Consider the following 24,965-nt stretch of genomic DNA (forward strand, 5'->3'; position numbering starts at 1 on the left):
CAATGCCTCTTTATATCTTTGATCCATTCCTTTATTTGATTGTTGATTTCTTCACAGTTTGCTCGAGCAACCCTGCTTCCAACCAGTAAATGCCATTGAGTGTTTCTGAACATTTTGAAGGTCACATCTTCAAAAAGAGTTATGAGTCCTCTTACTATAAATGCACTGGACCCTGGGACTGACATCTTGCTTTTTCTTTCTTTTTGTGAAAAGCTTTGACAGATCCAAATGCCTCCGCTGCACAGCAGGCTGTTCTCCAACAGCACATCAACAGTCTAACATACTCACCTTTTGGAGACTCTCCTCTCTTCCGGAATCCCATGTCAGATCCTAAGAAGAAGGAAGAGGTAAATTTAATGATGCTTCTGTAGAATTTATTCTCAGAGAGGATAAACTAAATATGCAGAATGTAATTTCTTATGTATAAAGCCTAAGCAAAGTTAGGTGTAATTAATTTTAAGACATATTTATTGATGCTTTTCACTGGGCCAAGGAATAAATTATTTTTCCTGTTGAAAGGTAGCATGACAAACAGTGAAATGAGCACTGAACTGGAGGTGAGGGCTGTGACTTTTTAACATCCCTAAAATAAGGCAGATGTTTTATACTTGAGCAAATTAAGGCTCAGCTCCAAGAGACTAATTTTCCTAAAATTGTAATGCTCTTAAGTGGCAAATCAAAATCTTTTATCCTGATTTCTGCATAGCTTTTTCTTAGTCTTTTATGCTCTAGGCGAAGAAATTATCTTTTGCTCATTGAGTCATTAAAAACATAGTATTTGGTCTGTTTTTTGTTTTGTTTCAATTGAATTTATTGGGGTAACAGTGGCTAATAAAATCATCTAGGTTTCAGGTGTACAATTCTATAATACAGCATCTGTATATTGTATCCCCTCTTTACTCTTCTACTTCCCCCAACTCCCCTTTCCCTCTGGTAATTGCCGTGCCATTGTCTATGGGTGTTTAGGAGTGTTTATTTTTTTAAGGTGTTTTGTTTGTTTGTTTTTGTTTCATCCTTCACCTTTTTCACCCAGCCCCCCAGCCCCTCTCCCTTCTCACAGCTATCATTCTGTTTTCTGTATCTGTGAGTCTGTATCTATTTTGTTGGTTTATTTTGTTCATTGAACTCCACATATAAGTGAAATCATGGTATTTGTGTTTCTCTGACTGGCTTTTTTCACTTAGCACAATACAGGTTCATCCATGCCATCTCAAAAGCTAAGATTTTTTTTTTTTTTTTTTTTTTTTTGGCTGAGTAGTATTCCATTGTATAAATGCACTACAGCATTTATCCACTCATCTACTGATGGGCACTTGGGCTACTTCCAAATCTTGTGTATTGCAAATAATCCTGCAATGTACATAGGGGAGCATAGTCTTTGGTCTCTTTTAATCCTTGTTTTACCACTTGTAGTCTTTGATACACTGGGCATGGTTTTTTTGCCTCTCTGAATTTGTTTCCTCATCTATAAAATGGGAGTAGTAATACTGTTCAGTGTTGAGAGTTTAATGAGATAATACAAACCTGATCTATAGTAAGCTGTTCAGTAGGCAGAAATTACTTAGTCATGTAACCCTCCATTTGTTCTTAAATTAACCCTGTAACTAGATATAATGAGAAACAAAATATGAATATAAAGTGGTTTCTAAGGTGCTGTGTAAGTTGTAATTAGCTGAAAATTATGTTATTTATGCAGCATAATTTTAGGTGTACATATATTTGCTAGTCCCTGTGTTCAGCACTGAAGATACAAAATGAAAATAAACAAGAACTTACTCTCTCAGAACTTGTATAGTGAGGAAGATCAGACCTGTAAGTGTTTAAATTTACTGTAGCTCTTATAGTACATGTAATAATAGAGTAAGGAACCCATCAACTGATGAATGGATAAACAAAATGTTGTATTTCTATACAATGGAATATCATTCAGCCATAAAAAGGTACTAATAAGAAAATACTAATAGTACTGTACTATGAATGAACTTTAAAAACATTATGCTATGTGAAAGACAGAGCGCAACACAAAAGGCCTAATCATTCCATTTCTATTAAATGTTTAGAATAGACAAATCCATAGAGACAAAAAGTAAATTCATTTATGCTAAGAGATAAGGATAAGAATTAGGTGTGGGGTTTCTTTTTGGAGTGAAGGAAATGTTCTGGCATTTGGTAGCAGTAATGGTTCACAACCTTGTAAATATAATAAAAAGCACTGAGTTGTATATGTTAGAATGGTGACTTATGTGAATTTTGTCTTAAAAAATTAAGATGTAGGGAAGAGCATAGATTCTTTCATGAGTGTGGTGACACTTTTCAGCAGAGGTAACATTTAACTCTTTCTGTGTATGTATGTAGAAATTGGTAGACTAGGTTAAGACATTTCCAAGAATAAGCACAAAATTGTAAAAGATCACAAAGAGATCTCGGAAGATTCATTGTTACTGAAGTGTAACAGTGCATTTTGAAAAGAAGAATAAATTGACATGTTTTTATGTGTTAGACATTGTTGTTTCAAGTGGTGTATGCTATTAAAAAAAACAAAAGTCTAGTGTCCTGAAGATACTATAGAAACATATGGTAATGGTGCCATCAAAATCGATCTGGAGACTTAACTTAGTTGTGTATTTAGTGTTTAATTCATGATAATCATCAGTGTTTGCTAAATGATGGATAAATGTAAGCTAGTATATATGTTTTTCAAGAGTGATTTGGATTACATAGCAGTTGAACATTAATTCATAGCTGTGTCTCAGTTTTTCTTGAAGCATAAGATTTTTTATGTAATTGAAAAATAATTTTTCTTAGTTTTGATATTATGCTTTCTCAAAATGACTAAATATTGTCATCCTTGTTTTAGAAAACCTACTGCACGCTATTCTCTTTTGTAAGATGAAGAGAAATGCACATATTATATTAATGTTAGTACATTTTGACTTAGAGTCCTTCAAATGCAGTATCTCAATTAAAGCAAGTCATACAAACAATTGACATGGGGGTTGGTGAGATGGATGAAAGTCAATATTAGAGAAATACGTCAAGACAGTTCCATTAGCATTCACACCATACAAAGTTAGGTGTTAATATCCTTATTTTCTGGAATCCAGGGCTTCAATAGGTATCTAGCAGGTGAATGGCAGAGGTGAGATTTGCACTCTGGTCTTCTGATTTTTAAGGCCAAATTCATGCATTTGAGTTTAAACTGGAACTTTCCTTAATATTTTTATCTTTCAGAGATTGAAACCAACAAATCCAGCAGCCCAGAAGGCTCTTACTACACCCACTCATTATAAACTGACACCCCGCCCTGCTACCAGAGTTCGACCAAAGGCTTTACAGACAACAGGCACAGCCAAGTCACATCTCTTTGATGGACTGGATGATGATGAACCATCCTTAGCCAACGGAGCATTCATGCCCAAGTGAGTTTATTTTTGTTAAAATAAATTAAGTGTAAAACACAAGGTTTATAGTTTTGAGTATGCAAAACAGAGCTTATTCTTGTATTATTAATTATTGTATTATTTTCCATACAAAGAACTGTAAGCCTACTTTTGCCCCATCCTGTATTAATATGAACTAAATATAAAATAATATGTAATTATTTTTAGTATATTACAATGTTATACAGTTGTTTTTTTATTTAAAAAGTGTAGAATATCACAGAATGAAAATGACCTGACCACTTTTTTCAAGGATAACAGATAACATAAAAATATTTTAATTAATATACTTTTAAGTGTTACATATACATGTATTTTTGTTTTGTTTTTGAGAGGTTAGTGCTTACATAATTTTATTTAAAGCAGAAGACACTTTTCTTACAACGCAGATTGGCCAAACTGATTAAGAAGAATTTCTGTATATAATTTTGATTCCCATAAATATAGCTGTTGAACCAATAATAAAATAATTACACAAAACAAATACACAGGAAGTACATAGAAAATTCTAGTTGTTGGTAAATAGAAATTACACTTAAATTATGTATTAGAGCAAATATACCCTAGAGTGTTGATATATGCATGGGTTGGGGGTTGCGGGGGTGGGGGACCTGAGGAAAAATCCATACTAAACTCTTAAGAATAGTTAACATCTGAAAATGTAACTTCAGAGCATGTTATTTCTGGGTTGTTTATTTTTCTAGGTACATAGTTAGGCATGCATACAGGCAGCAAGTACTTTTCTAATCAGAAAAAAAGAGTGTTTTTTAGGGGGTGGGCTTTGAGGAGAAAGTGGGAATTCCTCACTTGCAGTTCTTTGTCTATGAATGATGTTAAAAAATTACTACTCCTTTCTTTCCTTGAAAATATGGTGGAGTGCTTCTTCAGAAAAGATGGGAAGTCCATTTTACATTTCTTAGAATAGCACTAGATCATTCTGAAGGCAGAGACTATATTAATTCATGTTTATGTCTCCAGCATTTAGCAAATTGTTAGGCACACAGTTGTTGAGAAGGGTTTGGATTCACTAGTCCAGCTGTCTCTGAGGGCAGTTTCATCAGGTCTCTTTAGGGTTTGCAAGTATGATATACAAATAGAAAGGATTTGAGTGAGAAGGTATACATTTTGCTATTAATGTCAGATTTCTTTCTTAGCCTCTACTTCTGTGGTGTTGCTCTCAGCAGTCTTTTTTTTTTTTTAATTGACTATATTCCCTGTGCTATATTCTACATCCTATGACTATTCTGTAACTACAGTTGTGTTTGTGTGGTTTTTTTAAGATCCTATTTATTTCTAGAGAGAGGAGAGAGAAGGGAGAAAGAGGAGGAGAGAAACATCTGTGTGAGAAACATCAACCACTTGCCTCTCCTACACCCACAATCGGGGACCTGGCCTGCAACCCAGGCATGTGCCCTGACCAGGAATTGAACCAACGACCTTCTGGTTCACAGTCTGGCACTCAGTCCACTGAGCCATACCAGCCAGGGCTCAACAGTTTTTACTTAATGTATTAGAAACGTTTAACACATTCATCTCTTCCCACTTCCTTGATTCACTTTCTTAATTTGCTTCCAGGAACCCTACACATCCCCAGTTTTCTTCCTACCTTACTGGTTACTACCTCTGTCTCCTTTGCTTGTTCCTCTTCCCAACCTCTTAAAATTGAATAACCCTAGGCTCAGTTCTTAATCACATTTTATTTACTCCCAAAGTGACTTAACTTAGTTTCATGGCTTTAAATCATCTATAGTCTGATGATTCCCAAACTTATCTCCAGCCCGATCTCTCTCTTAAATTCTGGATTCTTATGTACATCTCTACTCAACATCACTGATAAACACTTATTTCAAAACCAGGACGTCCAACACTGAACCCCTGTTCTCAGACCTGTTTCACCCTATCAGGTAATTGCATTTCCATTATTCTATTTGCTCAGACCAAAAATGGAATCATCCTTGACTTTTTTTTGTACATCCCACATCCAAGCTGTCAGCAAATCATTGTTCTACCTCCAAAAATTACCTGAAATCTGACCAGTTCTTACCACCTCCACTGCTACTACTATGAACAAGCCACTATCCTCTCTTAATTGAATTACTGCAGTATTCTCCTAACCTATCTTTCTACTTTTACCTTTACCTTTACCCCTTTGCATTTTGTACTGAATGTGGCTGCCATAGCGATCCTTCTGAAGCATAAATCAGATGATATCACTCTTCTGTCCAAAACCCTGTGGTTCATATTATACTCAGACTAAAGGCCAGGGTTCTTACAGTGGCAAATAAAGCCCTATAAAGTCTGGCCTTCCGTTATCTCTGAGAAACACACTTACTACCCTCTTCATTGTTTACTTCACTCTAATCTCATTGGCTCCTTGCTGTGAAAGGTGTGCTATTGCCTTTGGATATTTGCCCCAGTTGTTCTCTTTGACTGAAACACTCCCCATAAATCAGTATAGCTATAAATCTCACTTTTTATTCACATGTCACCTCTCTAAAGACTACTCTGACCACTATTTAAAATTGTACCCATCTCTACTCTTATAGGCACTCTGCACGTGCTTATCCTTTTTTATTTCTTCATACCTTTTAATATTTTATTTATTTATATTTGGGTTTTACCTGTTGTCTCATTCTAGAACATAAGCTCTATACCTTTGGGTTTTGGGGTTTTTTTTTCCCTGTCATTTAAAGTGCCTAAAACATTTCATGGGACAGAGTAAGTGATAAATAATTGTTGAACATATTAATGGATCTTAGAGGGCATAAAAGTAGCTAAATAACAACAGAGAATCCCATAACTTACACCAATAGCTCCTCATGGGAGGATGAGGGACTAAGCCAAGGGCCCAGAGATGATGGCGATTATAAAGGTATATCCATTTTCTGCTATCCAGTATACATTATTGAGTTGTTAGTATCTATAATTCAGAGAAGGAAAACTCTGACTCCAAAAAACCTCCGCTGCCTTGCGGCATACCTCTTCAGGGGAAAGGCTAAGGGAGTAAACCCCGACAGAAAATCCGGAGCCGGAGTCCCTAAGGCGGTTTGACGTTGTAGTCAACACCGGCAACTCCTGCGGCGCACCTGAAGCCAAGCTGTATTGACTCCGTCTTTCCCTTGGACCCTTCAGCTGCGAAGAGAGGGGGGGTCTGCTGCATGGGCAACAGCAGACCCTCCATATCACCCTGCCCAGGCTCTGTAGCTTCAGTAGAAGCTACACCATCGTCTCTCGAGACGGACGGATGCCGACGACGGAGTATCTATAATTTAATATTAACTGCATTTATTTGTTTTTAATTATTTTTTAATTACTGTTGTCCCATTTTCCCTCATTGCTCCCCCTCACCCAGCCTACTCCCTCTCCCAGTCATTCCCCACTCCATTGTCCATGTCCATGTGTCATTTATACATGTTCTTTGACTAGACCCTTTCCCTACTTACCTCCCTTCTCCCCCCCCACCCATAACTGTTATTCTATTCCTTGTTCCATTTTGTTCATTTGTTTGTGTTGTTCATTAGTCTTCTGTATTAGGTGATATCATATGGTATTTTTCTTTCATTGCCTGGCTTATTTCACTAAGCATAATTCTCTCTAGTTCCATCCATGCTGTCAAAAATGGCAGGAGTTCTTTCTTTCTGCTGCATAGTATTCCATTGTGTAAATGTACCAGAGTTTTTTAATCCACTCATCTACAGATAGGCACTTAGACTGATTCGGGCACTTGGCTATTGTAAACAGCACTGCTATGAACATAGGGGTGTATAAGTTCTTTTGAATTGGGGTTCCAGGATTTTTTGGTTATAACCCTAGCAGTGGAATCGCTGGTTCAAAAAGCAGTTCCATTTTTAGTTTTTTGAGGTAATTCCATACTGTTGTCCATAGTGGCTGCACCAGTCTGCATTCCCACCAACAGTGCACCAGGGTTCCCGATTCTCCACATCTTCGCCAGCACTTGTTGTTTGTTGATTGTTTGATGATGGCCATTCTGATTGGTGTAAAGTGGTATCTCATTGTGGTTTTTATTTGCATCTCTCTGATGGCTGGTGATGTTGAGCATTCTTTCATGTGTCTATGGACCCTCTGTTTATCCTTTTTGGAGAAGTGTTTCTTCAGGTCCTTTGCCCATCTTTTAATTGGGCTGTCTGTCTTCTGGGTGTTGAAATGTGTAAATTCTTTATATATTTTGGAGATCAATCCCTTATCTGAGGTATAATTGGCAAATATGTTTTCCCGTATGGTTGGTTTCCTTTTCCTTTTGCTGAGCAGAAATCTTTTAGTTTGATGTAGTCCCATTTGTTTATTTTTCCCTTTATTTCCCTTGCCTTAGGAGATGTATTGGTGAAAAAATTGCTATGTGGGATATCTGAAATTTTCCTGCCTGTGTTTTCCTCTAGGACTTTAATGGTGTCATGGCTTACATTTAAGACTTTGATCCCTCTGGAGTTTATCCTGGTGTGTGGTGTGAGTTGGTGATTTAGTTTCATTTTTTTGCACGTCCCCGTCCAGTTCTCCCAGCACCATCTGTCAAAGAGGCTCTTCTCACTCCATTTTATGCTCCTTTCCCCTTCGCCAAATATTAGTTGACCATGTAGACCTGAGTTTATTTCTGAGCTCTCTATTCTGTTACATTGATCTATCTGTCTGTTCTTATGCCAGTACCAAACTGTCTTGATCACAGTGGCTTTGTAGTATAGTTTGGTGTCAAGTATTCTGATTCCTCCTGCTGTGTTCTTCTGTCTCAAGATTGCTTTAGCTATTTGGGGTCTTTTTTGGTTCCATATAAGCTTTTGAAGTAGTTGTTCTAGGTCTCTGAAATATGTCACTGGTATTTTATTTTATTTTTTTATTTTATTTTATTTTTTCACGGAATTATTTTTAATGTCCAGAGGGCACAATATGGAGGCCAGGGCCTTCTCCCAGATGCAAGTTTATAAATTCTCAATCAGCTGGTGAGGCCAGTAGGGATACTTCTTTTTGTCTAATTTGGTTCCCAGGAAGACTTCATTCAAATCCTCAATAGTCATCTGCTCAAATGGAATTATATTCTTGATCTTCTCCAGCTCCTTCTTATATTGCTCAATCCTGGCCTTGGAGAGAGACAGAAACTCAGCACAGCTTTTCACATCTTCTTTTTCTTCAGCATCCACCTGGGCACTGTATTTATCCTCAGGCACAGGAAACTTCAGGGCATTAAACTTCTTCTCAGAGTCATCCACCAGGCCGGCCTTCGCCACGTTGGCCTTGTAGTAAGCCCAGTCGATAGCAGGTGCCTTCTCAGGCAGCGTGGCCAACCTGGAGGTGAGGGTCTCGTTCCAGGATTTCAGGGAGTTAGCGATGGCCTTCGGGTTTTGGGGTATTATCTCCCCAAAGTCGACCCAGTCAATGGCTTTCAGGGCAAGTTTTCGCCCAGCCATCTTGAGACCCTTCCCCAACCCTGGCGGCCCACAGTCCCCAGCAGCAAGTAACCTGTCACTGGTATTTTAATTGGGATTGCATTGAATCTTTAAATTGCTTTGGGTAGTATGGACATTTTAATGATGTTGATTCTTCCCATTCAATAACATGGTATTTGCTTCCATTTATTTGTATCTTCCTTAATTTCTTTCTTCAGTGTTATGTAGTTTTCCGAGTACAAGTCTTTTATCTCTGCGGTTAAGTTTATTCTATTTTTCTTGTTGCTATAGTAAATGGGATTGTTTTTTAGTTTCTATCTCTGATATTTTATTGTTGGTGTACAGAAATGCCTTTGATTTCTGAATATTGACTTTGTACCCTGCTATTTTGCCAAATTCACTTATTATGTCAAGTAGTTTTTTAGTGGAGTCTATAATTTTCTATGTATACTATCATGTCATCTGCAAATAATGACAGTTTTGCTTCCTCTTTTCCAGTTTGGATGCCTTTTATTTCTTTTTCTTCTCTGATTGCTGTGGCTAGAACTTAGAACACCATGTTGAATAGGAGTGGAGAGAGTGGGCATCCTTGTCTTGTTCCTCATCTCAGGGGGGAATGCCTTCAGTTTTTGTCCATTGAGTATGATGTTGGCTTCAGGTTTCTCATATATGGCCTTAATTATGTTGAGGTATGTTCCCTCTATTCCCATTTTGCTGAGAGTTTTCATCATAAATGGGTGTTGTACTTTATCAAATGCTTTTTCTGCATCTATTGATACGATCATGTGATTATTGCCTTTCATTTTCTTTATGTGGTGTATTACATTTATTGATCTGTGAATATTAAACCATCGTTGCATCCCTGGGATGAATCCCACTTGATTGTGGTGTATGATCTTTTTAATGTGTTGCTGGATCCTGTTTGCCAATATTTTGTTGAGGATTTTAGCATCTATGTTCATCAGTGATATTGGCCCGTAGTTTTCTTTCTTTGTTGCATCTTGACCTGGTTTTGGAATTAGGGTAATATTGGCTTCATATAAGGAGTTTGGGAGTTTTCCCTCTTCTTGAATTTTTTGGAATAGTTTGAGACAGGTAAGTGTTAGTTCTTTCCTAAATGTTTTGTAAAATTCACCTGTGAAGCCATCTGGTCCAGAGCTTTTGTGTGCTAGGAGTTTTTTGATTACTGCTTCAGTTTCACTCTTTGTTATCAGTCTGTTCAGGCTTTTTACTTCTTCATTCAGTTTTGGAAGATTATATGTTTCCAGAAATTTGTCCATTTCATCTAGGTTGTCAAGTTTCTTGCCATACAGTTGTTTGAAGTAATTTCTTACAATCCTTTGTATTTTTGTGATATTGGTCGTGATTTTTTCCTCTTTTGTTTCTGATTTTGTTTATCTTTCCAAAGAACCAGCTCCTACTTTTGTTGATCTTTTGAATTGTTTGTTTAGTCTGTCATTTTTTTTTCCTTTAATCTTTCATCAATGTGGTTGCCTCTCACTCGCACCCCCCAACTGGGGACCTGACGTGCAACCTAGTAATGTGCCCTGACTGGGAATCTAGTCTCTAAGTCATTTAATTCTGCTCTGATCTTGATGATTTCCTTCCTTCTACTCGCCCTGGGCTTTGTTGTTGTTGTTCTAGTTCTTGTAGCTGTAGGGTTAGATTTTTATTCGCGATCCCTCTGTCCTTTTCAGGTAGGCCTGTATTGCTATGAACTTTCCTCTCAGGACTGCTTTTGCTGTATCCCATAGGTTTTGGGCTGTTGTGTGTTCATTATTATTAGTTTCCAGAAACTTCTTGATTTCTTCCTTGATGTCATTATTAACCAGTTCATTATTTAATATCATGTTATTCATTCTCCATAAGTTTGAATGTCTTTGAGTTTTTTCCTTGAGGTTGATTTCTAGTTTCAAGGCATTGTGGTCTGAGAAGATGCTTGATATCATTTCAGTTTTCTTGAATTTGTTGAAGCTTGTTTTGTGCCCCACCATATGGTCTGTCTTTGAAAATGTCCCATGTGCATTTGAAAAGAATGTATATTTTGCTTCTTTGGGGTGAAAAGTTCTCTATATATCAGTTAAGTTCATTTGCTCTAGTGTGTTGTTCAGTACCTCAGTATCCTTGGTGTTTCTTTACTTTGAAGTTCTGTCTGTTGTTGATAATGGGGTGTTAAAGTCCCCTACTATGAGTGAGTTGCTGTTGATATCCTTGTAGTCTTCTAGTATTTTCCTTATATATTTGGGTGCTCCTATGTTGGGTGCATATATGTTTACCAGGGTTATATCTTCTTGATGGATTGTTCCCTTAAGTATTATGAAATCCCTTCTTTGTCTCTCTTTGTAGCCTTCGCTGTGAAATCTGTTTTGTCTGATATAAGTATGGCCACCCCAGCTTTTTTTTCATGTCCATTTGCTGTGAATACTTTTTTACATCCCTTCACTTTCAGTCTGTGTATATCTTTTGTTTTGAGATATGTCTCCTGTAGACAGCATATATGTGGGTCATTTTTTCGTATCCATTCCGCTACCGTATGTCTTTTGATCGGCACATTTAATCCGTTTACATGTAAGGTTATTATTGACGGGTATTTATTCATTTTCCTTTGTACCTGTGTTCCTCTCCCTCTGTCTCTTTCTTCTTTTTCTTAAAGCATTCACTTTAGCATCTCTTACAGTGCTGGTTTGGTGGAGATGTAGTCTTTTAGTCTTCCTTTGTCTGGCAAACTCTTTATTTCACCTTTAATTTTGAAAGAGAGCCTTGCTGCGTAGAGTAGTCTTGGTTGTAGGTCTTTTTTTATTTTTTTATTGCTTGAAATATTTTTTTTGCCATTCCCTTCTGGCTTGTAGTGTTTCTGTCGATAAATCAGTTTATAGTCTTATCGGAGCTCCCTTGTATGTTATTTGCTGTTTTTTTCTTGCTGCTTTTAAGATTCTCTCTTTGTCTTTGAATGTTGCCATTTTAATTATGATGTGCCTTGGACGGGGCCTTTTTGGGTTCATCTTCATTGGGACCCTCTGTGCTTCCTGGACTTGAATGACTTTTTCTCTCATCAAGTTAGGAAAAGTTTCTGTCACTACTTATTCAATCAGATTTTCTATCTCGTGTTCCTCTTCTTCACATTCTTGTATCCCTATGATTCAAATATTTTTTCATTTCATGTTGTCCAGCAGTTCTCTTACACCCGCTTCATTCTTTTTAAATTTTTTTAATTTTGTTGTATTGTCTGGGAATTTTTTTCTACATTGTACTCTAACTCACTGATCCAATCCTCTGCTTCAATTAGCCTGCTTTTGATCGATTCTACTGTGTTCTTCAGTTCAGAAATTGTATTCTTCATTTCTTCCTGGTTCTTATTTATAGTTTCTATGTGTTTTTTTATGTTGGTGTAGTTCTCTGTAAGTTTCTTGTAGCTTCCTTGGAGTTCTTTGTAGTTTCCCTGCAGTTCTTTGTAATTCCCCTAGAGTTCGTTTTAATTTTCTCTGAGTTTGTCAAGTTCATTGAGCTTTTTTATAACCATTCTTTTGAATTCCATGTCTGATAGTTTGCTTACCTCTGTTTTCTCTATCTCTCTTTCTGGGGATTCCGCTTTTCCTTTCATTGGGAGGTTGTTTTTGTGTCTCCCCATGATGGATTCTTCTTGTTTGTTTTTTTAAGATTTGTCTGCTTTGATTTCCTGCCTTTGTGGTATGAGGTTTTGTATTGGAGACCTGGGGAATTCAGTGGTGCAGTCTCTTTGATCCCCTGAGCTTGATGCTCTTGGGATGCCCTTTATGCTGTTTGTTTAAGCTGTCTGGTTGTATTTCAGTTACTCTTTGGTGAAACCTTCCCTCTGGCTAGTTGGTTGAGAGTCACTTTGCCCACCTTGTCTTGAGTTCTTTTGTGGAGATTCTGTTAAAACATAAACACACAACCCATGCAAGAAACCCACACCCACAAAAGTATCCCCCACCCACGATCACACTATTAGCAGCAATTGAGCAAGTATTAGTATAAATGTAAAGAGGTTAAGACTATTTTACTATAGGAAAAACAGGTAAAAGTTGTTTTAAATGAAAGAGAGATGATTTTTGAGAGGGAAATTGGAAGAACAATAATAGTAGCAAGTAGGGTCAAGGCAATGTTAGACAGTAAGTAATATTTATATTTTATGTTGAAAAAGGGAGGTAAGAGTGCAGAATGAAGTGTCAAAGTGGAAGTGTATAGTATTAGGTTTATATAGCAGTTATATGCTATATGTTTAGTGCAAGAGGGAGGATAAAAAAAAACAGACAAAAAAACATTTAAGAAGAATAGGAGGGAGAGAAGGTAGGAAACAGATTAAAGAAAGGATTTTTACCCAGTACAATCTTTGGGCGCTGTCTCCTTTTTCTGGATTTGCCCCTGGTCAAAATTCCATGGGTTTTAAATCTTTTCTGGCTGGCCGGCTGTGAGAAGATCTGGCTGGATTCTGAGGCTGCTGTTCTCTCACTCGTGGGCCTGCCGCAGCTCTCTGCTGTGAGCCGCATTGAGTTGAGACCCCTTCCCCCTGGTCCTGCGGCATCCTCCAGCCCTCCTCAGGCTTGTCTAGCAACGCTGTTCTGCTGGTGAGCCAGCGTGTGCATGCCAATAGTCCCTGCCCAGCCTTGGGTTCTGTCTCCGCTCCTTCTCTAAAAATGTCTGTGTTGCCTCCAAGCTGCAGCACTGGCCTGTGTCCCTGCCTATACGCCTGCATGTGCCACTTGCCTGCCTGGGGTCCCTACCGAGTCTGCAGTTCTGCCTCAGCTTTCCCATATGGGCCCCTCTCCCCAGCTCAGTTCTGCTTTTTTGTTTGGTGAGCCTTTGTGCGAGCGCCCGGGGCAGAGTTGCCAGCCCAGTGTTGACAGCCAAGGGAGTCCCCACCTAGACTCAGTTCATACAGTTTTTCACAATCCAGGCTGTTCACTGTCTTCCCACGCCTCTGGCTGTTTCAACCAAACCTTCTCGCTGACTCCCACCAGGACTTTACTGGTTGGAGCGCCTATGGCAGGGAGAAGCTTCCAGACAGATCCTGGCTAATGAGCTAGTCAGCAGCTGCTCCTTTTGGGTGCGGTTCAGTAGAGGCGCCGGGCAGGGAAGCCCAGGGACTCCATTTGGAGAGCTCGGGCTTAGCTTTCTGCCCTCTTTCACACCACTCCCACACTCCCTTCCCTGTTTGCCCTATCTGAAATCCACATTCACTCCACTCCGTGTTTGTACTCCAAGTCCTTCTGAGATGGTAGCAAGCGGACACTGCTACCTACTCCGCTGCCATCTTCCTGCCATCATTAACTGCATTTAACTATCTAAAAGAAATGACACCTGCCACTATTTACTTCCTGAACTAAGTCTTAGGCCACTACTTTATGGCACTATGAATAGTTGCCATGTAATACCACAGATTGTAAAGATTCATTAGGGACTATGTAACTATAGTCAACACTAGAACAGTACTCTGTTTGCTTTGAAAGAAGAATTTGTTAGATTGACAGGTGTGAGAACCTTACCAGTGCCATGTCTTTTTCCATTTGTCTTTTCATATTAGAGGAAATTTACTAGAGAGCAAGCCAATAATTTTCATTATTCTTTTCTTTTAATTATATTTTGATTATCCTGTTACAGTTGTCTCAACTTCTTTTCCCTTTGTTCCCTTCCACCCAGTACCCCTATTCCTTCAGCAATTCCATCCCCTCTTAGTTCTTTTCCACAGGTCGTGTATGTAAGTTCTTTGACTTCACCCTTTCCTATTCTATTTGTAACATATTCCCCTGTCTATTTTGTACCTGCCAATTATGCTACTTAGTCCCTGCACCATTTCCCCATTTCTCCCCCTTCCCTCTCCCAGCTGATAACGTTCCACATGGTCCCCATACCTATGATTCTGTTCCTATTCTGGTTGTTTGCTTAGTTTGTTTTTCCTTTTATTCTTTAGATTCTGTTGTTGATAGTTCTGAGTTTGTTGTCATTTTAATGTGCATTGTTTTGACCTTCTTTTTCTTAAATAAGTCCCTTTAACATTTCATGTAATAATGGCTTGGTGATGATGAACTCCTTTAGCTTTATCTTGACTGGGAGGCACTTTATCTGCCCTTCCATTCTAAATGATAGCTTTGCTGGATTGAATAATCTTGGTTGTAGGTCCTTGTTTTTCATCACTTTGAATACTTCTTCCAGTCTCTTCTTGCCTGCAAAGTTTCTTTTGAGAAAGCAGCTGATAGTCTATGGAATTCCTTTGTAGGTCATTCTGTGTTTTTCTCTTGCTGCTTTTAAGATTCTCTGTCTTTCACCTTTGGGATTTTAATGATGGTGTGTCTTGGCGTCATTCTCTTTGGGTCCAACTTGTTTGGGACTTTCTGTGTTTCCTGGACTTGTATGTCTGTTTCCTTCATCAAATTTGGGAAGTTTTCTTCCATTATTTTTTCACATAAGTTTTCAATTTCTTGCTCTTTCTCTTCTCCTTCTGGCACCCCTGTGATTCAGATGTTGGCATGTTTAAAGTTATCCCAGAGGTTCCTAAGCCTCTCCTCATTTTTTTCCAATTCTTATTTTCTCATTCTGTACTGATTGACTGTTTATTTCTTCCTTACATTCCAGATCATTGATTTGAACCCAGGTTTCCTTCCCTTCACCATTGGTTTCATGTGGAATTTTCTTCGTTTCACTTAGCATAGCCTTCACTTCTTTCCTTCTACATTTGCCATACTCAAGCATATCTGTCAAGTCTGTGAGAATCTTTTTATCAACAGTATTTTGAACTCTATATGTTAGGTTGCCTGTCTCCTTGTCACTTAGTTCTCCCACTGGATCCTTGATCTGCTTCCTGTCTTGGGCCATGCATCTCTGTCTCCTCAACTTGACATCCTCCTGTGTTTGCCTTTTGTCTTAGGTAGAGCTGTCCTACCTGTTATGTTGTTAGGGGCAGAGACTTCGGTATTAGTACGTGGCAACCTGTTTCATCATGTTGTGGCACAATATGTGGGGGGAGGGGTCTCGGAAGGAACAATGCTGCTTGCTCAGCACTCACTCGTTTTCCAGGCACTTCTGCTTCCTGTGTAGGGCTGGCATCCCTCTAGCTGTTGCCCTGGTTGTGGTTCCCAGAGTGGGTGGGTCTGCGGACATTCTAGGACTTTGAGGATCCTTTAAACAAGTGGACTCTATTGAGACCAGCAGTTTCTTCCACCTCCCCAACCCCTACTGGTTTTCTCAATCAGAAGCAATGAGGCTTTATTTTCCCTGTTGCTGGAACCATGAGCTATGTAGTCTGGTATGAGGCTAGGTCGCTCCCCAGGTGTCCCTCCTGACTTTTATAATGTGTGACTGTGCTTTCCACCAGCCAGCCACAGCCACTGCCTTTCTGCCTCTGCCATACCATATCCTCTTTGCCCTGGCTTCTCCCCTCCTACCTCTCTGGGTGAATATTTCTCTTTATATCTTTGTTGGCCTTCCATGCAGTTCGATTTTCTGGTACTGCTGGTTGTTTTTATTTTTGAGGTAGTTGTATTCCTTTTTAGTTGTGGAGGAAGAATGCAGTGTGTCTACCTACACCTCCAGCTTGGCTGGAAGACCTTGCAAAAATGTCAGTTTTCTTCATTCTGAATGATGAAACTTGGAAATACATTTTAATACTTCTGTTTATTCCTTCACTCAGCAAGCGTTTATCAAGCAACTAGTAAGTGCCAGGTGTGATGGGCACTGGGCAGGCAGCCATAAACAAAACAAATTCCTCTGTCACTGAATTCACAGTGTGTGAGGGAAGAGATATATTGACCAAGTAATCACATGTAAGACAAATGACAGAAGAAGTAAAGATTGCCACTGTAGGAAAGACTAACATAATGATGAAGGAAAGCATTCCTGAGGACTTGTTATTTAAACTGAAGAGGGATAGGGATAAGTGTCATGCAGAAAGAATGTTTTGATATGTTTCTGGTTTTAAATACAGATATATTTTTCAAATAGATATAATTTTATTTCCTAGTATTTTTTTCAGTGTTTGTTTCAAACATGACTTAATGGACTCAGTAGTATTTTATCATGTATTTTCCAAATTAGTTGGGGCTTTTTTTTCAAGATTTTATTTATTCATTTTTAGAGAGAGTGGAAGGGAAGGAGAAAAAGAGGGAGAGAAATCGCATTGTTTGAGAGGTACATGGATTGGTTGCCTCTCCCATGCCTCCAACCGGGACCTGGCCTGCAATCCAGGCATGTGCCCTGACCAGGAATCTAACTGGTGACCCTTCTTTGGCAGGCTGGCACTCAGTCCACTGTGCCACACCAGCCAGGGCCCAAACTAGTTTTCTTCCACATTTCTGCTTTTTGGCTTCTTGTGTTTGTTCTTTGTACCTCTCTTCACTTAATATTTCTGATGCCAATTATTTTTACCTTTACCTGACACTATTTTATGTTCTTTGTATTCTAGTTGTATGTTCTTCATGTGAAACATTTCATCAATCCCTTTTCTCTTCCCCACCTCTGTCACTGTGTTTCAGTCCATTGCAGCTACTGGTTTTTTTTAGTGAACAAATTGTCTCGTATTTGGCCAGCAGTTGTCCTTTCAGGTTGTCCTCAGTTCCTTTCCATGGGCCCTGGTCATATTTAATAACTTCCTTTTGGTAGCATTCAATGTGTAAAAATGTGTCCAGGATATTTGCCTTCTATATTCATGACTTAGATTGGTCTGAATGTTTCTTCCTTAAAGTATTTTTATCTAGTTTTGGTATTAAGGTCATACTGATTAAATAAATAAATTGGGTAGTATTTTCTCTTTCTGTTTTTTGGAAGAATTTGTGTAACATGGGCTTTTTAAATTTTTCATTAAATGTTAGGTACTGGTAAAGATACATGAGCCTGAGGTAGTATTTGTATTGTTTTTGTTGTTGTTATTCGTTTATTTAAAAGTTATAGGACTATTCACCTTTTTTCATTTTGATAGAATCTGTAAGATTATCCCCATTTTCATTCCTGATATGAGAGAGAGAGAGAGAGAGGGAGGGAGGGAGAGAAGGAGGGAGGGAGAGTGCACGCACACACAAGCGTGCACCTGCCTACCTGTGACTTATTTTTCTCAATCAGTCTGGTCAGGGATCTACCCATTTTGGTGGTCATTTCAAAGAACTAACTTCTGGCATTATTGATGCTCCCTATTCTGTAATTGTTTCCTATTTCATTAAGGGTCCAACATATGTTAGTTTTTATAAATGTTCCATGTGTTTTTTAAAAGAATGTGATTTTATAGTTGTTAGGTACGACTTGCTAATGATTTAGGTCTTTTATATCCACTTTTTTGGTTTTGTTTTTTTGGTTTGGATATTTTTTTTTTAAATATTTTATTTACTTATTTTCAGGCAGGGGGAGGGGTGGAGAAAGAAAGGGCGAGAAACATCAGTATGAGAGAGAAACATCTGATAGGTTGCTTCTCGCATATACCTCTACTGGGACCAATCCCATGATCTGGGCATGTGCCCTGGCTGGGAATTGAACCAGCAATCTTTCGCTTGTGGGATAAAGCCCAACTAACTAAGCCACAGTGGTCTGGGCTGGTTTGGATATTTTATATTCTTAACTTCCAATATCACAAAACTATATGAACACATCTAAAGTTTTCCTAAATGTATCCATTTTAATATTTAATAGCCCTTACAGTGTTGTCTAGCAATTAGCACCACTATTTCAAGGTCTTTTTCATCATCCCAGACAGAAATTCTGTACCTCTGATGTAATAATTCCCTTCTTTTTCCTTTCCTCAGTTCCTGTAAACCCCTATATTTCTACTTGTATGAATTTGCTCATTTTAAATACCTCATATACTGGAAATCATACAGTATTCTTTCATGTCTGGATTGTTTTACTTGGCATAATGTTTTTAAGGTTTGTTATGTTGTATCAGGTATCAACTTCATTCATTTTCAAAGTTCAACACTATTTCATTGTATGGATATACCACTTGTTTATTCATCTGTTGATGGACATTTGGGTTGTTTTCACATTTTAGGTATGTGAATAGTGCTGCTATGAAGGTGGTGTATAATGATTTATTTGAGTCCCTGTTTTGAAGTCTTTAGGGTATATACTAGGACTAGAATTGTTTATGGTCATGTATTAATTCTGTATTTAACCTTTTGAGTCACTTCCAAACTTTTCTACAGCAGCTGCACCATTTTATATTCCCACCAACACTGTACAGTGTTTCAGTTTTCTTCATATCCTTGTCTGTTTGGTTTGCTTTTTTATGATAGTGGGTGTGAAGTAGTATTTCATGCTTTTCATTTGCAGTTTCTTTTTGACTAATGATGTTGAACATCCTTATCATATGCTTATTGGTCATTTATCTTTGAAGTATTAGCTTGTTTCCTTTGTGTCTTTTTAAGAATTATTTTATGTCATTATATGTTCAAAAGTGGCAATAATTGGAGTTCAAGTATGATGATATGAACCTTCCCGAAAGTTTTTTTTAATGAAATTTGCTTATAGAAATGAGTCAAAGCCGAACTTATGACTATGTGCCTTGTCCCTTTAGTTTTCTCATGGGTATAAACTTTCCAGGTTCCAAAACAAAATGAGTGGCATTCACTGTTGTCCCCCACCCTTGGTAGCTCTGAACTGCAGTCTCTATCTCTTCTTAATCCCACAAGATTGTCAAGTGTCCCTTCAGCCTCTTAGCCTTCCCCTTGAAGTCAGAAAAGTCCTCAGTAGAAAAACAACCCTAAATACCAGACACCTCCCTTTGCCACTGTGCCCCACAGGTTACTGGTTCAGTAATTTTTTTTTTTGCAACTTGTTGGCTCTCAATGTCTACACAGAATTTCAACTTTTCTGGTTATATTTCCTAAGACTATTAGTCTGCATTACCTAGTCTGCCTTTAATAGGAGGGCAAGTATCAGTTTAGTTTTTGTGTAAATAACAATTCTTCCAGTGCCAATTTCATTGGCTTGTTTAGTAATATCATTACAATAAAGAGTATAACTAGTATACACATGTTTTGAACAAACACTACTGATGTATATTACCATGTAACTCAGTTGAGTCTAGAAATAAATATATGAGAGTTGTCTGATACTTTGTTTTTTTAAGAGTGAATGAAGTGCATTAATCCTGCAAGTTTTAGTGAAAGTTAATTAAGATCTCTTCTATTGGTTTTTCTACTTGAAATTCATATACTATGGAGGTTCTTGCCTTAAATAAGTCTGCAATACACAAACGTGAACTTTTTACACATTTGATCATTTGCCTCTGGATATTAGGGTTTTTTATTCCTATTGCTTTCTTGTCATCTTATTTTAAAAATCTTTCTGTAGTGGCCGGGGTGGCTCAGTCTTTCTCATTTAGACAAAAAAGTATTTATTTACCTACTTTCTTCAAGGTAGCATGCCAGTTCTGTGGGAGGAGACAGTCATAAATCCTTACTGTCAGAAGAAGGAAGCCCAGACTGGGGTGGCTCAGTGGGTTGAGCATCTTCCTGCAAAATGAAAGGTTGCAGGTTTGATTCCCAGTCAGAGCACGTACCTCAGTTGCTGGCCAGTTCCCCAGCTGGGGGCTTTGAGAGGCAATCAATCAATGTTTCTCTCACACATCACTGTTCCTCCACCTCTTTTTTCCCCTCTTGCCCTCTCTCTAAAAATGAATGAATGAATGAATGAATTCTTTCATTTTAAGAAAAGACAGAAAATGTTTAGAGGGAAAAGACATGTAGAGAAATAATTGAAATTTAAGACATAGTGTAATGAGTGAACTATTTGGATAAAACGCTCAGTGGTTCAGAGAACCATGAATGATATATTCTAAAGGAATTCCCACTTTGTTTTGAATGTGTTTAGATTTATTCTTCTAAATACCAGAGTGCAATATATTTGGTACCTTATGTACTGATCATGTATTTATTGGAATAGTTTGTGACCTAAGCTTGTTAGGTCATTTTTAGATATGTAAGAAGTGAACAAGAGTGCTCTTTTTTTTACTCGTTTTTAAGGTAATGTCTATGACATAGCTGTGTGCCTGAGATTTTTTTTTCCCCTCCTTTTGGTCTCTGCTTATAGGAAGAGCATTAAGAAGTTGGTTTTGAAAAACCTTAACAATAGCAATCTCTTCTCGCCTGTTAATCGTGAATCAGAAGATCTAGCTTCACCATCTGATTATCCAGAAAATGGAGAGAGGTAAACTGAATTCTGTTTTGGCTTATTTCTGGTAGAGTGCCCTATTCTCATTTTGAAAAGATTCTGAGCTTAAAATATTTTTGCTCTATGAAAATTTATGAAGTTTGGCATATGTTGTGTAGAAGTATAACAACAGAGGAACACCTAGAAATTAAGTCATGTTTTTGCTTTTTGAGTACTTTAGACCTTAAAATTATTGCAGTTCTTCTGATTTAACTCTGCAAAACTATTCTGGTATCCATGTATTTTCTTTTAAACAAGTTTAGCATACATTTAATATTTACCTCTCAAAATAATAGATATTTTGTTTGTGTTAAGTATTGGAGTAATAGTCATTGTAGCCAAGCCAAAGAAAAATAAGTATAGAAGTATATATACCAATCTTAATAGTTTGATATATATTCTTATACTTTAGAAATTTGTTTACAAATCTGTTCTTATAGATAAACATTGTAGAGATTATGCATGAATGCTATATATTCTATAACATGCTAATTTCAATTTGTTTTATAATATGAATATCAATATGAATATATCTGCCCCCTCGTTTTTAATGACTCTATAGCCATTTCTGACTCTTAAGCTAATTCAGTCAGTTCTTTGTTGGAGGACATTTAGATTATTTGATATTCTTGTATTCAAATAATGACTCAGTAAAAAATTCCTGTGTGTGTGTAATATGTGTGTATATATATTTGCATCTGTTTTTTTCTCTTTGGATAACATTCTAGTTTGATTTTTTTCATTAATGAAGTATTTTCTAATACTTTGCTGATGATATATTAAAAATTGAAATTTTTTTTAGTTTTTAAAATTTGAAACACTACTAATTATTTGACCCCCACATAGTAGAGCTTTTTTTTTTTTTAACTAAAAATTTGATCCTCAGATCCATTTATTCATGAAAATAGATCTGTTAAAACCATCAATTCTACAGCCAAATTTCCTGGGTTAGAATTCCAACTCTAGCACTTATAGCTTTGTGACCTTGGGGAAGTTATTTTCTGTGACCTAGTTGTCTTTTTATAAAATAGAATGATAATAATGTATGTTACGGATTTGCTTTAAGCATAAATATTTTTAATATGTGGAATTACCTAGAATGGTGCCAGGCACTTAGTAAAGGCTCAGTAAGGGTTAGCTATTATCATTGTTGCTACTACTATAAGGAGCTCAGATATTGTTTTTATTTTCCCTTTTCAGATTCAGTTTCCTGAGCAAACCTGTTGATGAGAATCATCAGCAGGAGGGAGATGATGATTCTCTTATGTCACGTTTTTATGCTAACCCTATTGCCAAACCCATTCCTCAAACCCCAGAGACTGCTGGAAATAAACACAATAGCAACAGCAGCGTGGATGATACCATTGTTGCATTGAACATGCGTGCTGCCTTGCGAAATGGGCTGGAAGGAAGTAGCGAAGAGACCTCTTTTCATGAGGAGTCACTGCAGGATGACCGGGAAGAAATAGAAAATAGTACTTACCATATGCATCCAGCAGGTCAGGTTTGGATTTGTACATGACTAATCTTTTACCAGTCATTTGAAATTTCTTTTTGTTTGTTACAGATTTTCAAAAGAATGAAAGTCAGCTATCTGAACTTTTTAATATTTTTTTATTGTATTTTATAGACGTTAGCATATGAACACTTTTCATTTATGCTTTAGTCAATTCATAAATTCACATTTTGTATCCTGGTATAGTTTAAAGGTCCCAAATTTGACAGCCAGAGACTCTCCTCATAGTTTTCCTAGCTTTATCAATTTACATAAGATTGCTTATTAGTTTTTAAATAAAATGATAAAGTGTATAGACCATAACATGAGTGCCTAACATGTATAGGCATTCAAATAGCAGCTATTGCTGTGATTGTTTATCATAACCTCAGTTTTGTGCTTCCCCTCCTCTCCCATGATAATGAACTAATTATTTCCCAACTAATCCTTGAAACAGGTAATATAAACTATAAAATTAGAGTGTCTTGATGGGGCACTTAAAACTTACCTTCTTTTCTGTCTTGATATAATATCTCGTTTGGGTTTTGGTATGTATCATTACCTTCTAAAAAATAAGATTGAGGTACAATTTATATGTAGTGAAGTACACAGATCTTTCTTCATTTCCTTGAATTTTGGCACATACAAATTCAGATATCCAATACCACACAAAAGATAGAACATTCCAAAGCCAGGTAAAGCACTACAAAGAACGAAAATTACAGGCCAGTTTCTCTGATAAACATAGATGCTAAAATACTGAACAAAATACTGGCAAACCAGATTTCAGCAATACATTAAAAAGATCATACACCATGATCAAGTGAGATTCATCCCAAGGATTCAAGGATGGTACAGTATTTACAAATCACATAAATAAAATGAAGGACAAAAATCACATGATCTTATCAATAGATGCTGAAAGTATAGCACCCATTAATTATAAAAACACTCAGCAAAGTGGGAATAGACGGAGTATACCGCCACATAATAAAGGCCATATAGGAGAAACCTGCCGCCAACATCATACTCAATGGGCAAAAACTGAAAGCTTTACCCTTAAGATTAGAAACAAGACAAAGGTGTCCACTTTCACCACTCTCATCAATATAGTACTGGAAGTTCTAGCCACAGTGACCGGAAAAGAAAAAAAAGGCATCTAAATTGGGAAGGAGGAAGTAAAGCTGTCATTATTTGCAGATGACAAGATTGTGTACATGGAAAACCTATAGTCTCCACCAAAAAACTACTCTGCCTAATAAGTGAATTTGGCTAAATAGCAGGACACAAAGTCAATATTCAGAAATCGAAGGGATTTTTGTACCCCAACAATGAAATATCAGAAAGAGAATTTAGGTAAAAATCCCATTTACGATAGCAACAAGAAAAATAAAAGTACCTAGGAATAAATATAGAACACTGAAAAAAAAAATTAAAGGAGAAACAATAAATGGAAGCATATGCCATGTTCATGGGTTAGAAGAATTAACATCATTTTTTTTAAAAAGATAGAACATTTCTTTTACCCTGGCAAGTTCCTTTGTGTCGCAGTCCTCAGAAGTCAATCGCAGTCTGTTTTTTTGTCACATAGGTTGGTTTTGCCTAATCTTGAACTTCATATAACTGGAATCACATATATGTATTCTTTTTGACTTAAGTTTTTTGAGATTGAATCCATGGTGTATGTATCTAAACTTAATTTTTTTATTGCTCAGTAGTATTTCTTCATGTAAATATGCCACATTTGGTGAATCCATTCTCTGTTAGTGAACATTCGGGTTGTTTTACAGTTAATTCTTGAAATGTCTATAAAAGTTTTCTACATCTAGTTATCTTATTGCCTTTATGTACAGTTCAAAACACTTAAGAGTAAACCAACTGTAATAAACTATTTTCTGGTCAATTGGTACCCTAAGGAAACCAACTTTATAATTTCACATTAAGAATCCCAAATATATATACTTCTGTGTATAGTTACATGAATTTATTATGACACATCTTTTTTCAAATATTCAGTCTCTACTTTCTGTTTCTAGTTTTCTCATTGACCTCCTAATTTAACATTTTATTGCCAAGGACATTAACAACCTCTAAATCTTGCTGGTGGAGAAACAAGTTAGGTATACAGGTGGGCATTGCTGGACTCTGGAGTTTAATCTGATATTGGCCTTAAATGGTTTTCTCTCAGAAAGCAAGTTAGCCTAACCTCTGTATATAAATGGGGCAAGGAGTGATTAGAACAAGCATACCAATGTTCTGTTTTTTTATATAGAGAGATTTTAAAAATTTTATTTATTTCTCTTTAGAGAGACGGGAAGGGAGGGATAAAAGAAAGAAATACCAATGTGTAGTTACCTCTCGTGCACCCCCAGTTGGGGGCCTCGTCAACAATCCAGGCATGTGTCCTGACTGGGAAGCAAACCAGCTCTCAATCCACTAAGCCACACCAGCAGGGTCCAATGTTCTATTTTCTTTGAATTCTTC

General features: G+C 37.2%; 1 protein-coding gene and 1 pseudogene across 3 annotated transcripts in view; one reads left to right on the top strand and one right to left on the bottom strand.

Annotated features, from left to right (window-relative positions):
- The window catches only part of NUP98 (nucleoporin 98 and 96 precursor), a 121,262-nt gene that overhangs the window by 56,663 nt on the left and 39,634 nt on the right, over positions 1–24,965 (top strand). For all 3 annotated transcript variants that reach the window (XM_090264773.1, XM_090264761.1, XM_090264764.1), the window contains exons 13-16: positions 214–347; positions 3,232–3,419; positions 20,867–20,983; positions 22,187–22,485. In XM_090264773.1, the coding sequence (XP_090120899.1) occupies positions 214–347; positions 3,232–3,419; positions 20,867–20,983; positions 22,187–22,485 (738 nt within the window). The remainder of the gene's footprint in view (positions 1–213; positions 348–3,231; positions 3,420–20,866; positions 20,984–22,186; positions 22,486–24,965) is intronic.
- LOC150018410 (ATP synthase peripheral stalk subunit d, mitochondrial pseudogene) lies at positions 8,349–8,864 on the bottom strand (annotated as a pseudogene).

Source organism: Furipterus horrens, unplaced genomic scaffold (assembly GCF_987537825.1).
Source record: "Furipterus horrens unplaced genomic scaffold, mFurHor1.1.pri manual_scaffold_2, whole genome shotgun sequence".
NCBI lineage: Eukaryota > Metazoa > Chordata > Mammalia > Chiroptera > Furipteridae > Furipterus > Furipterus horrens.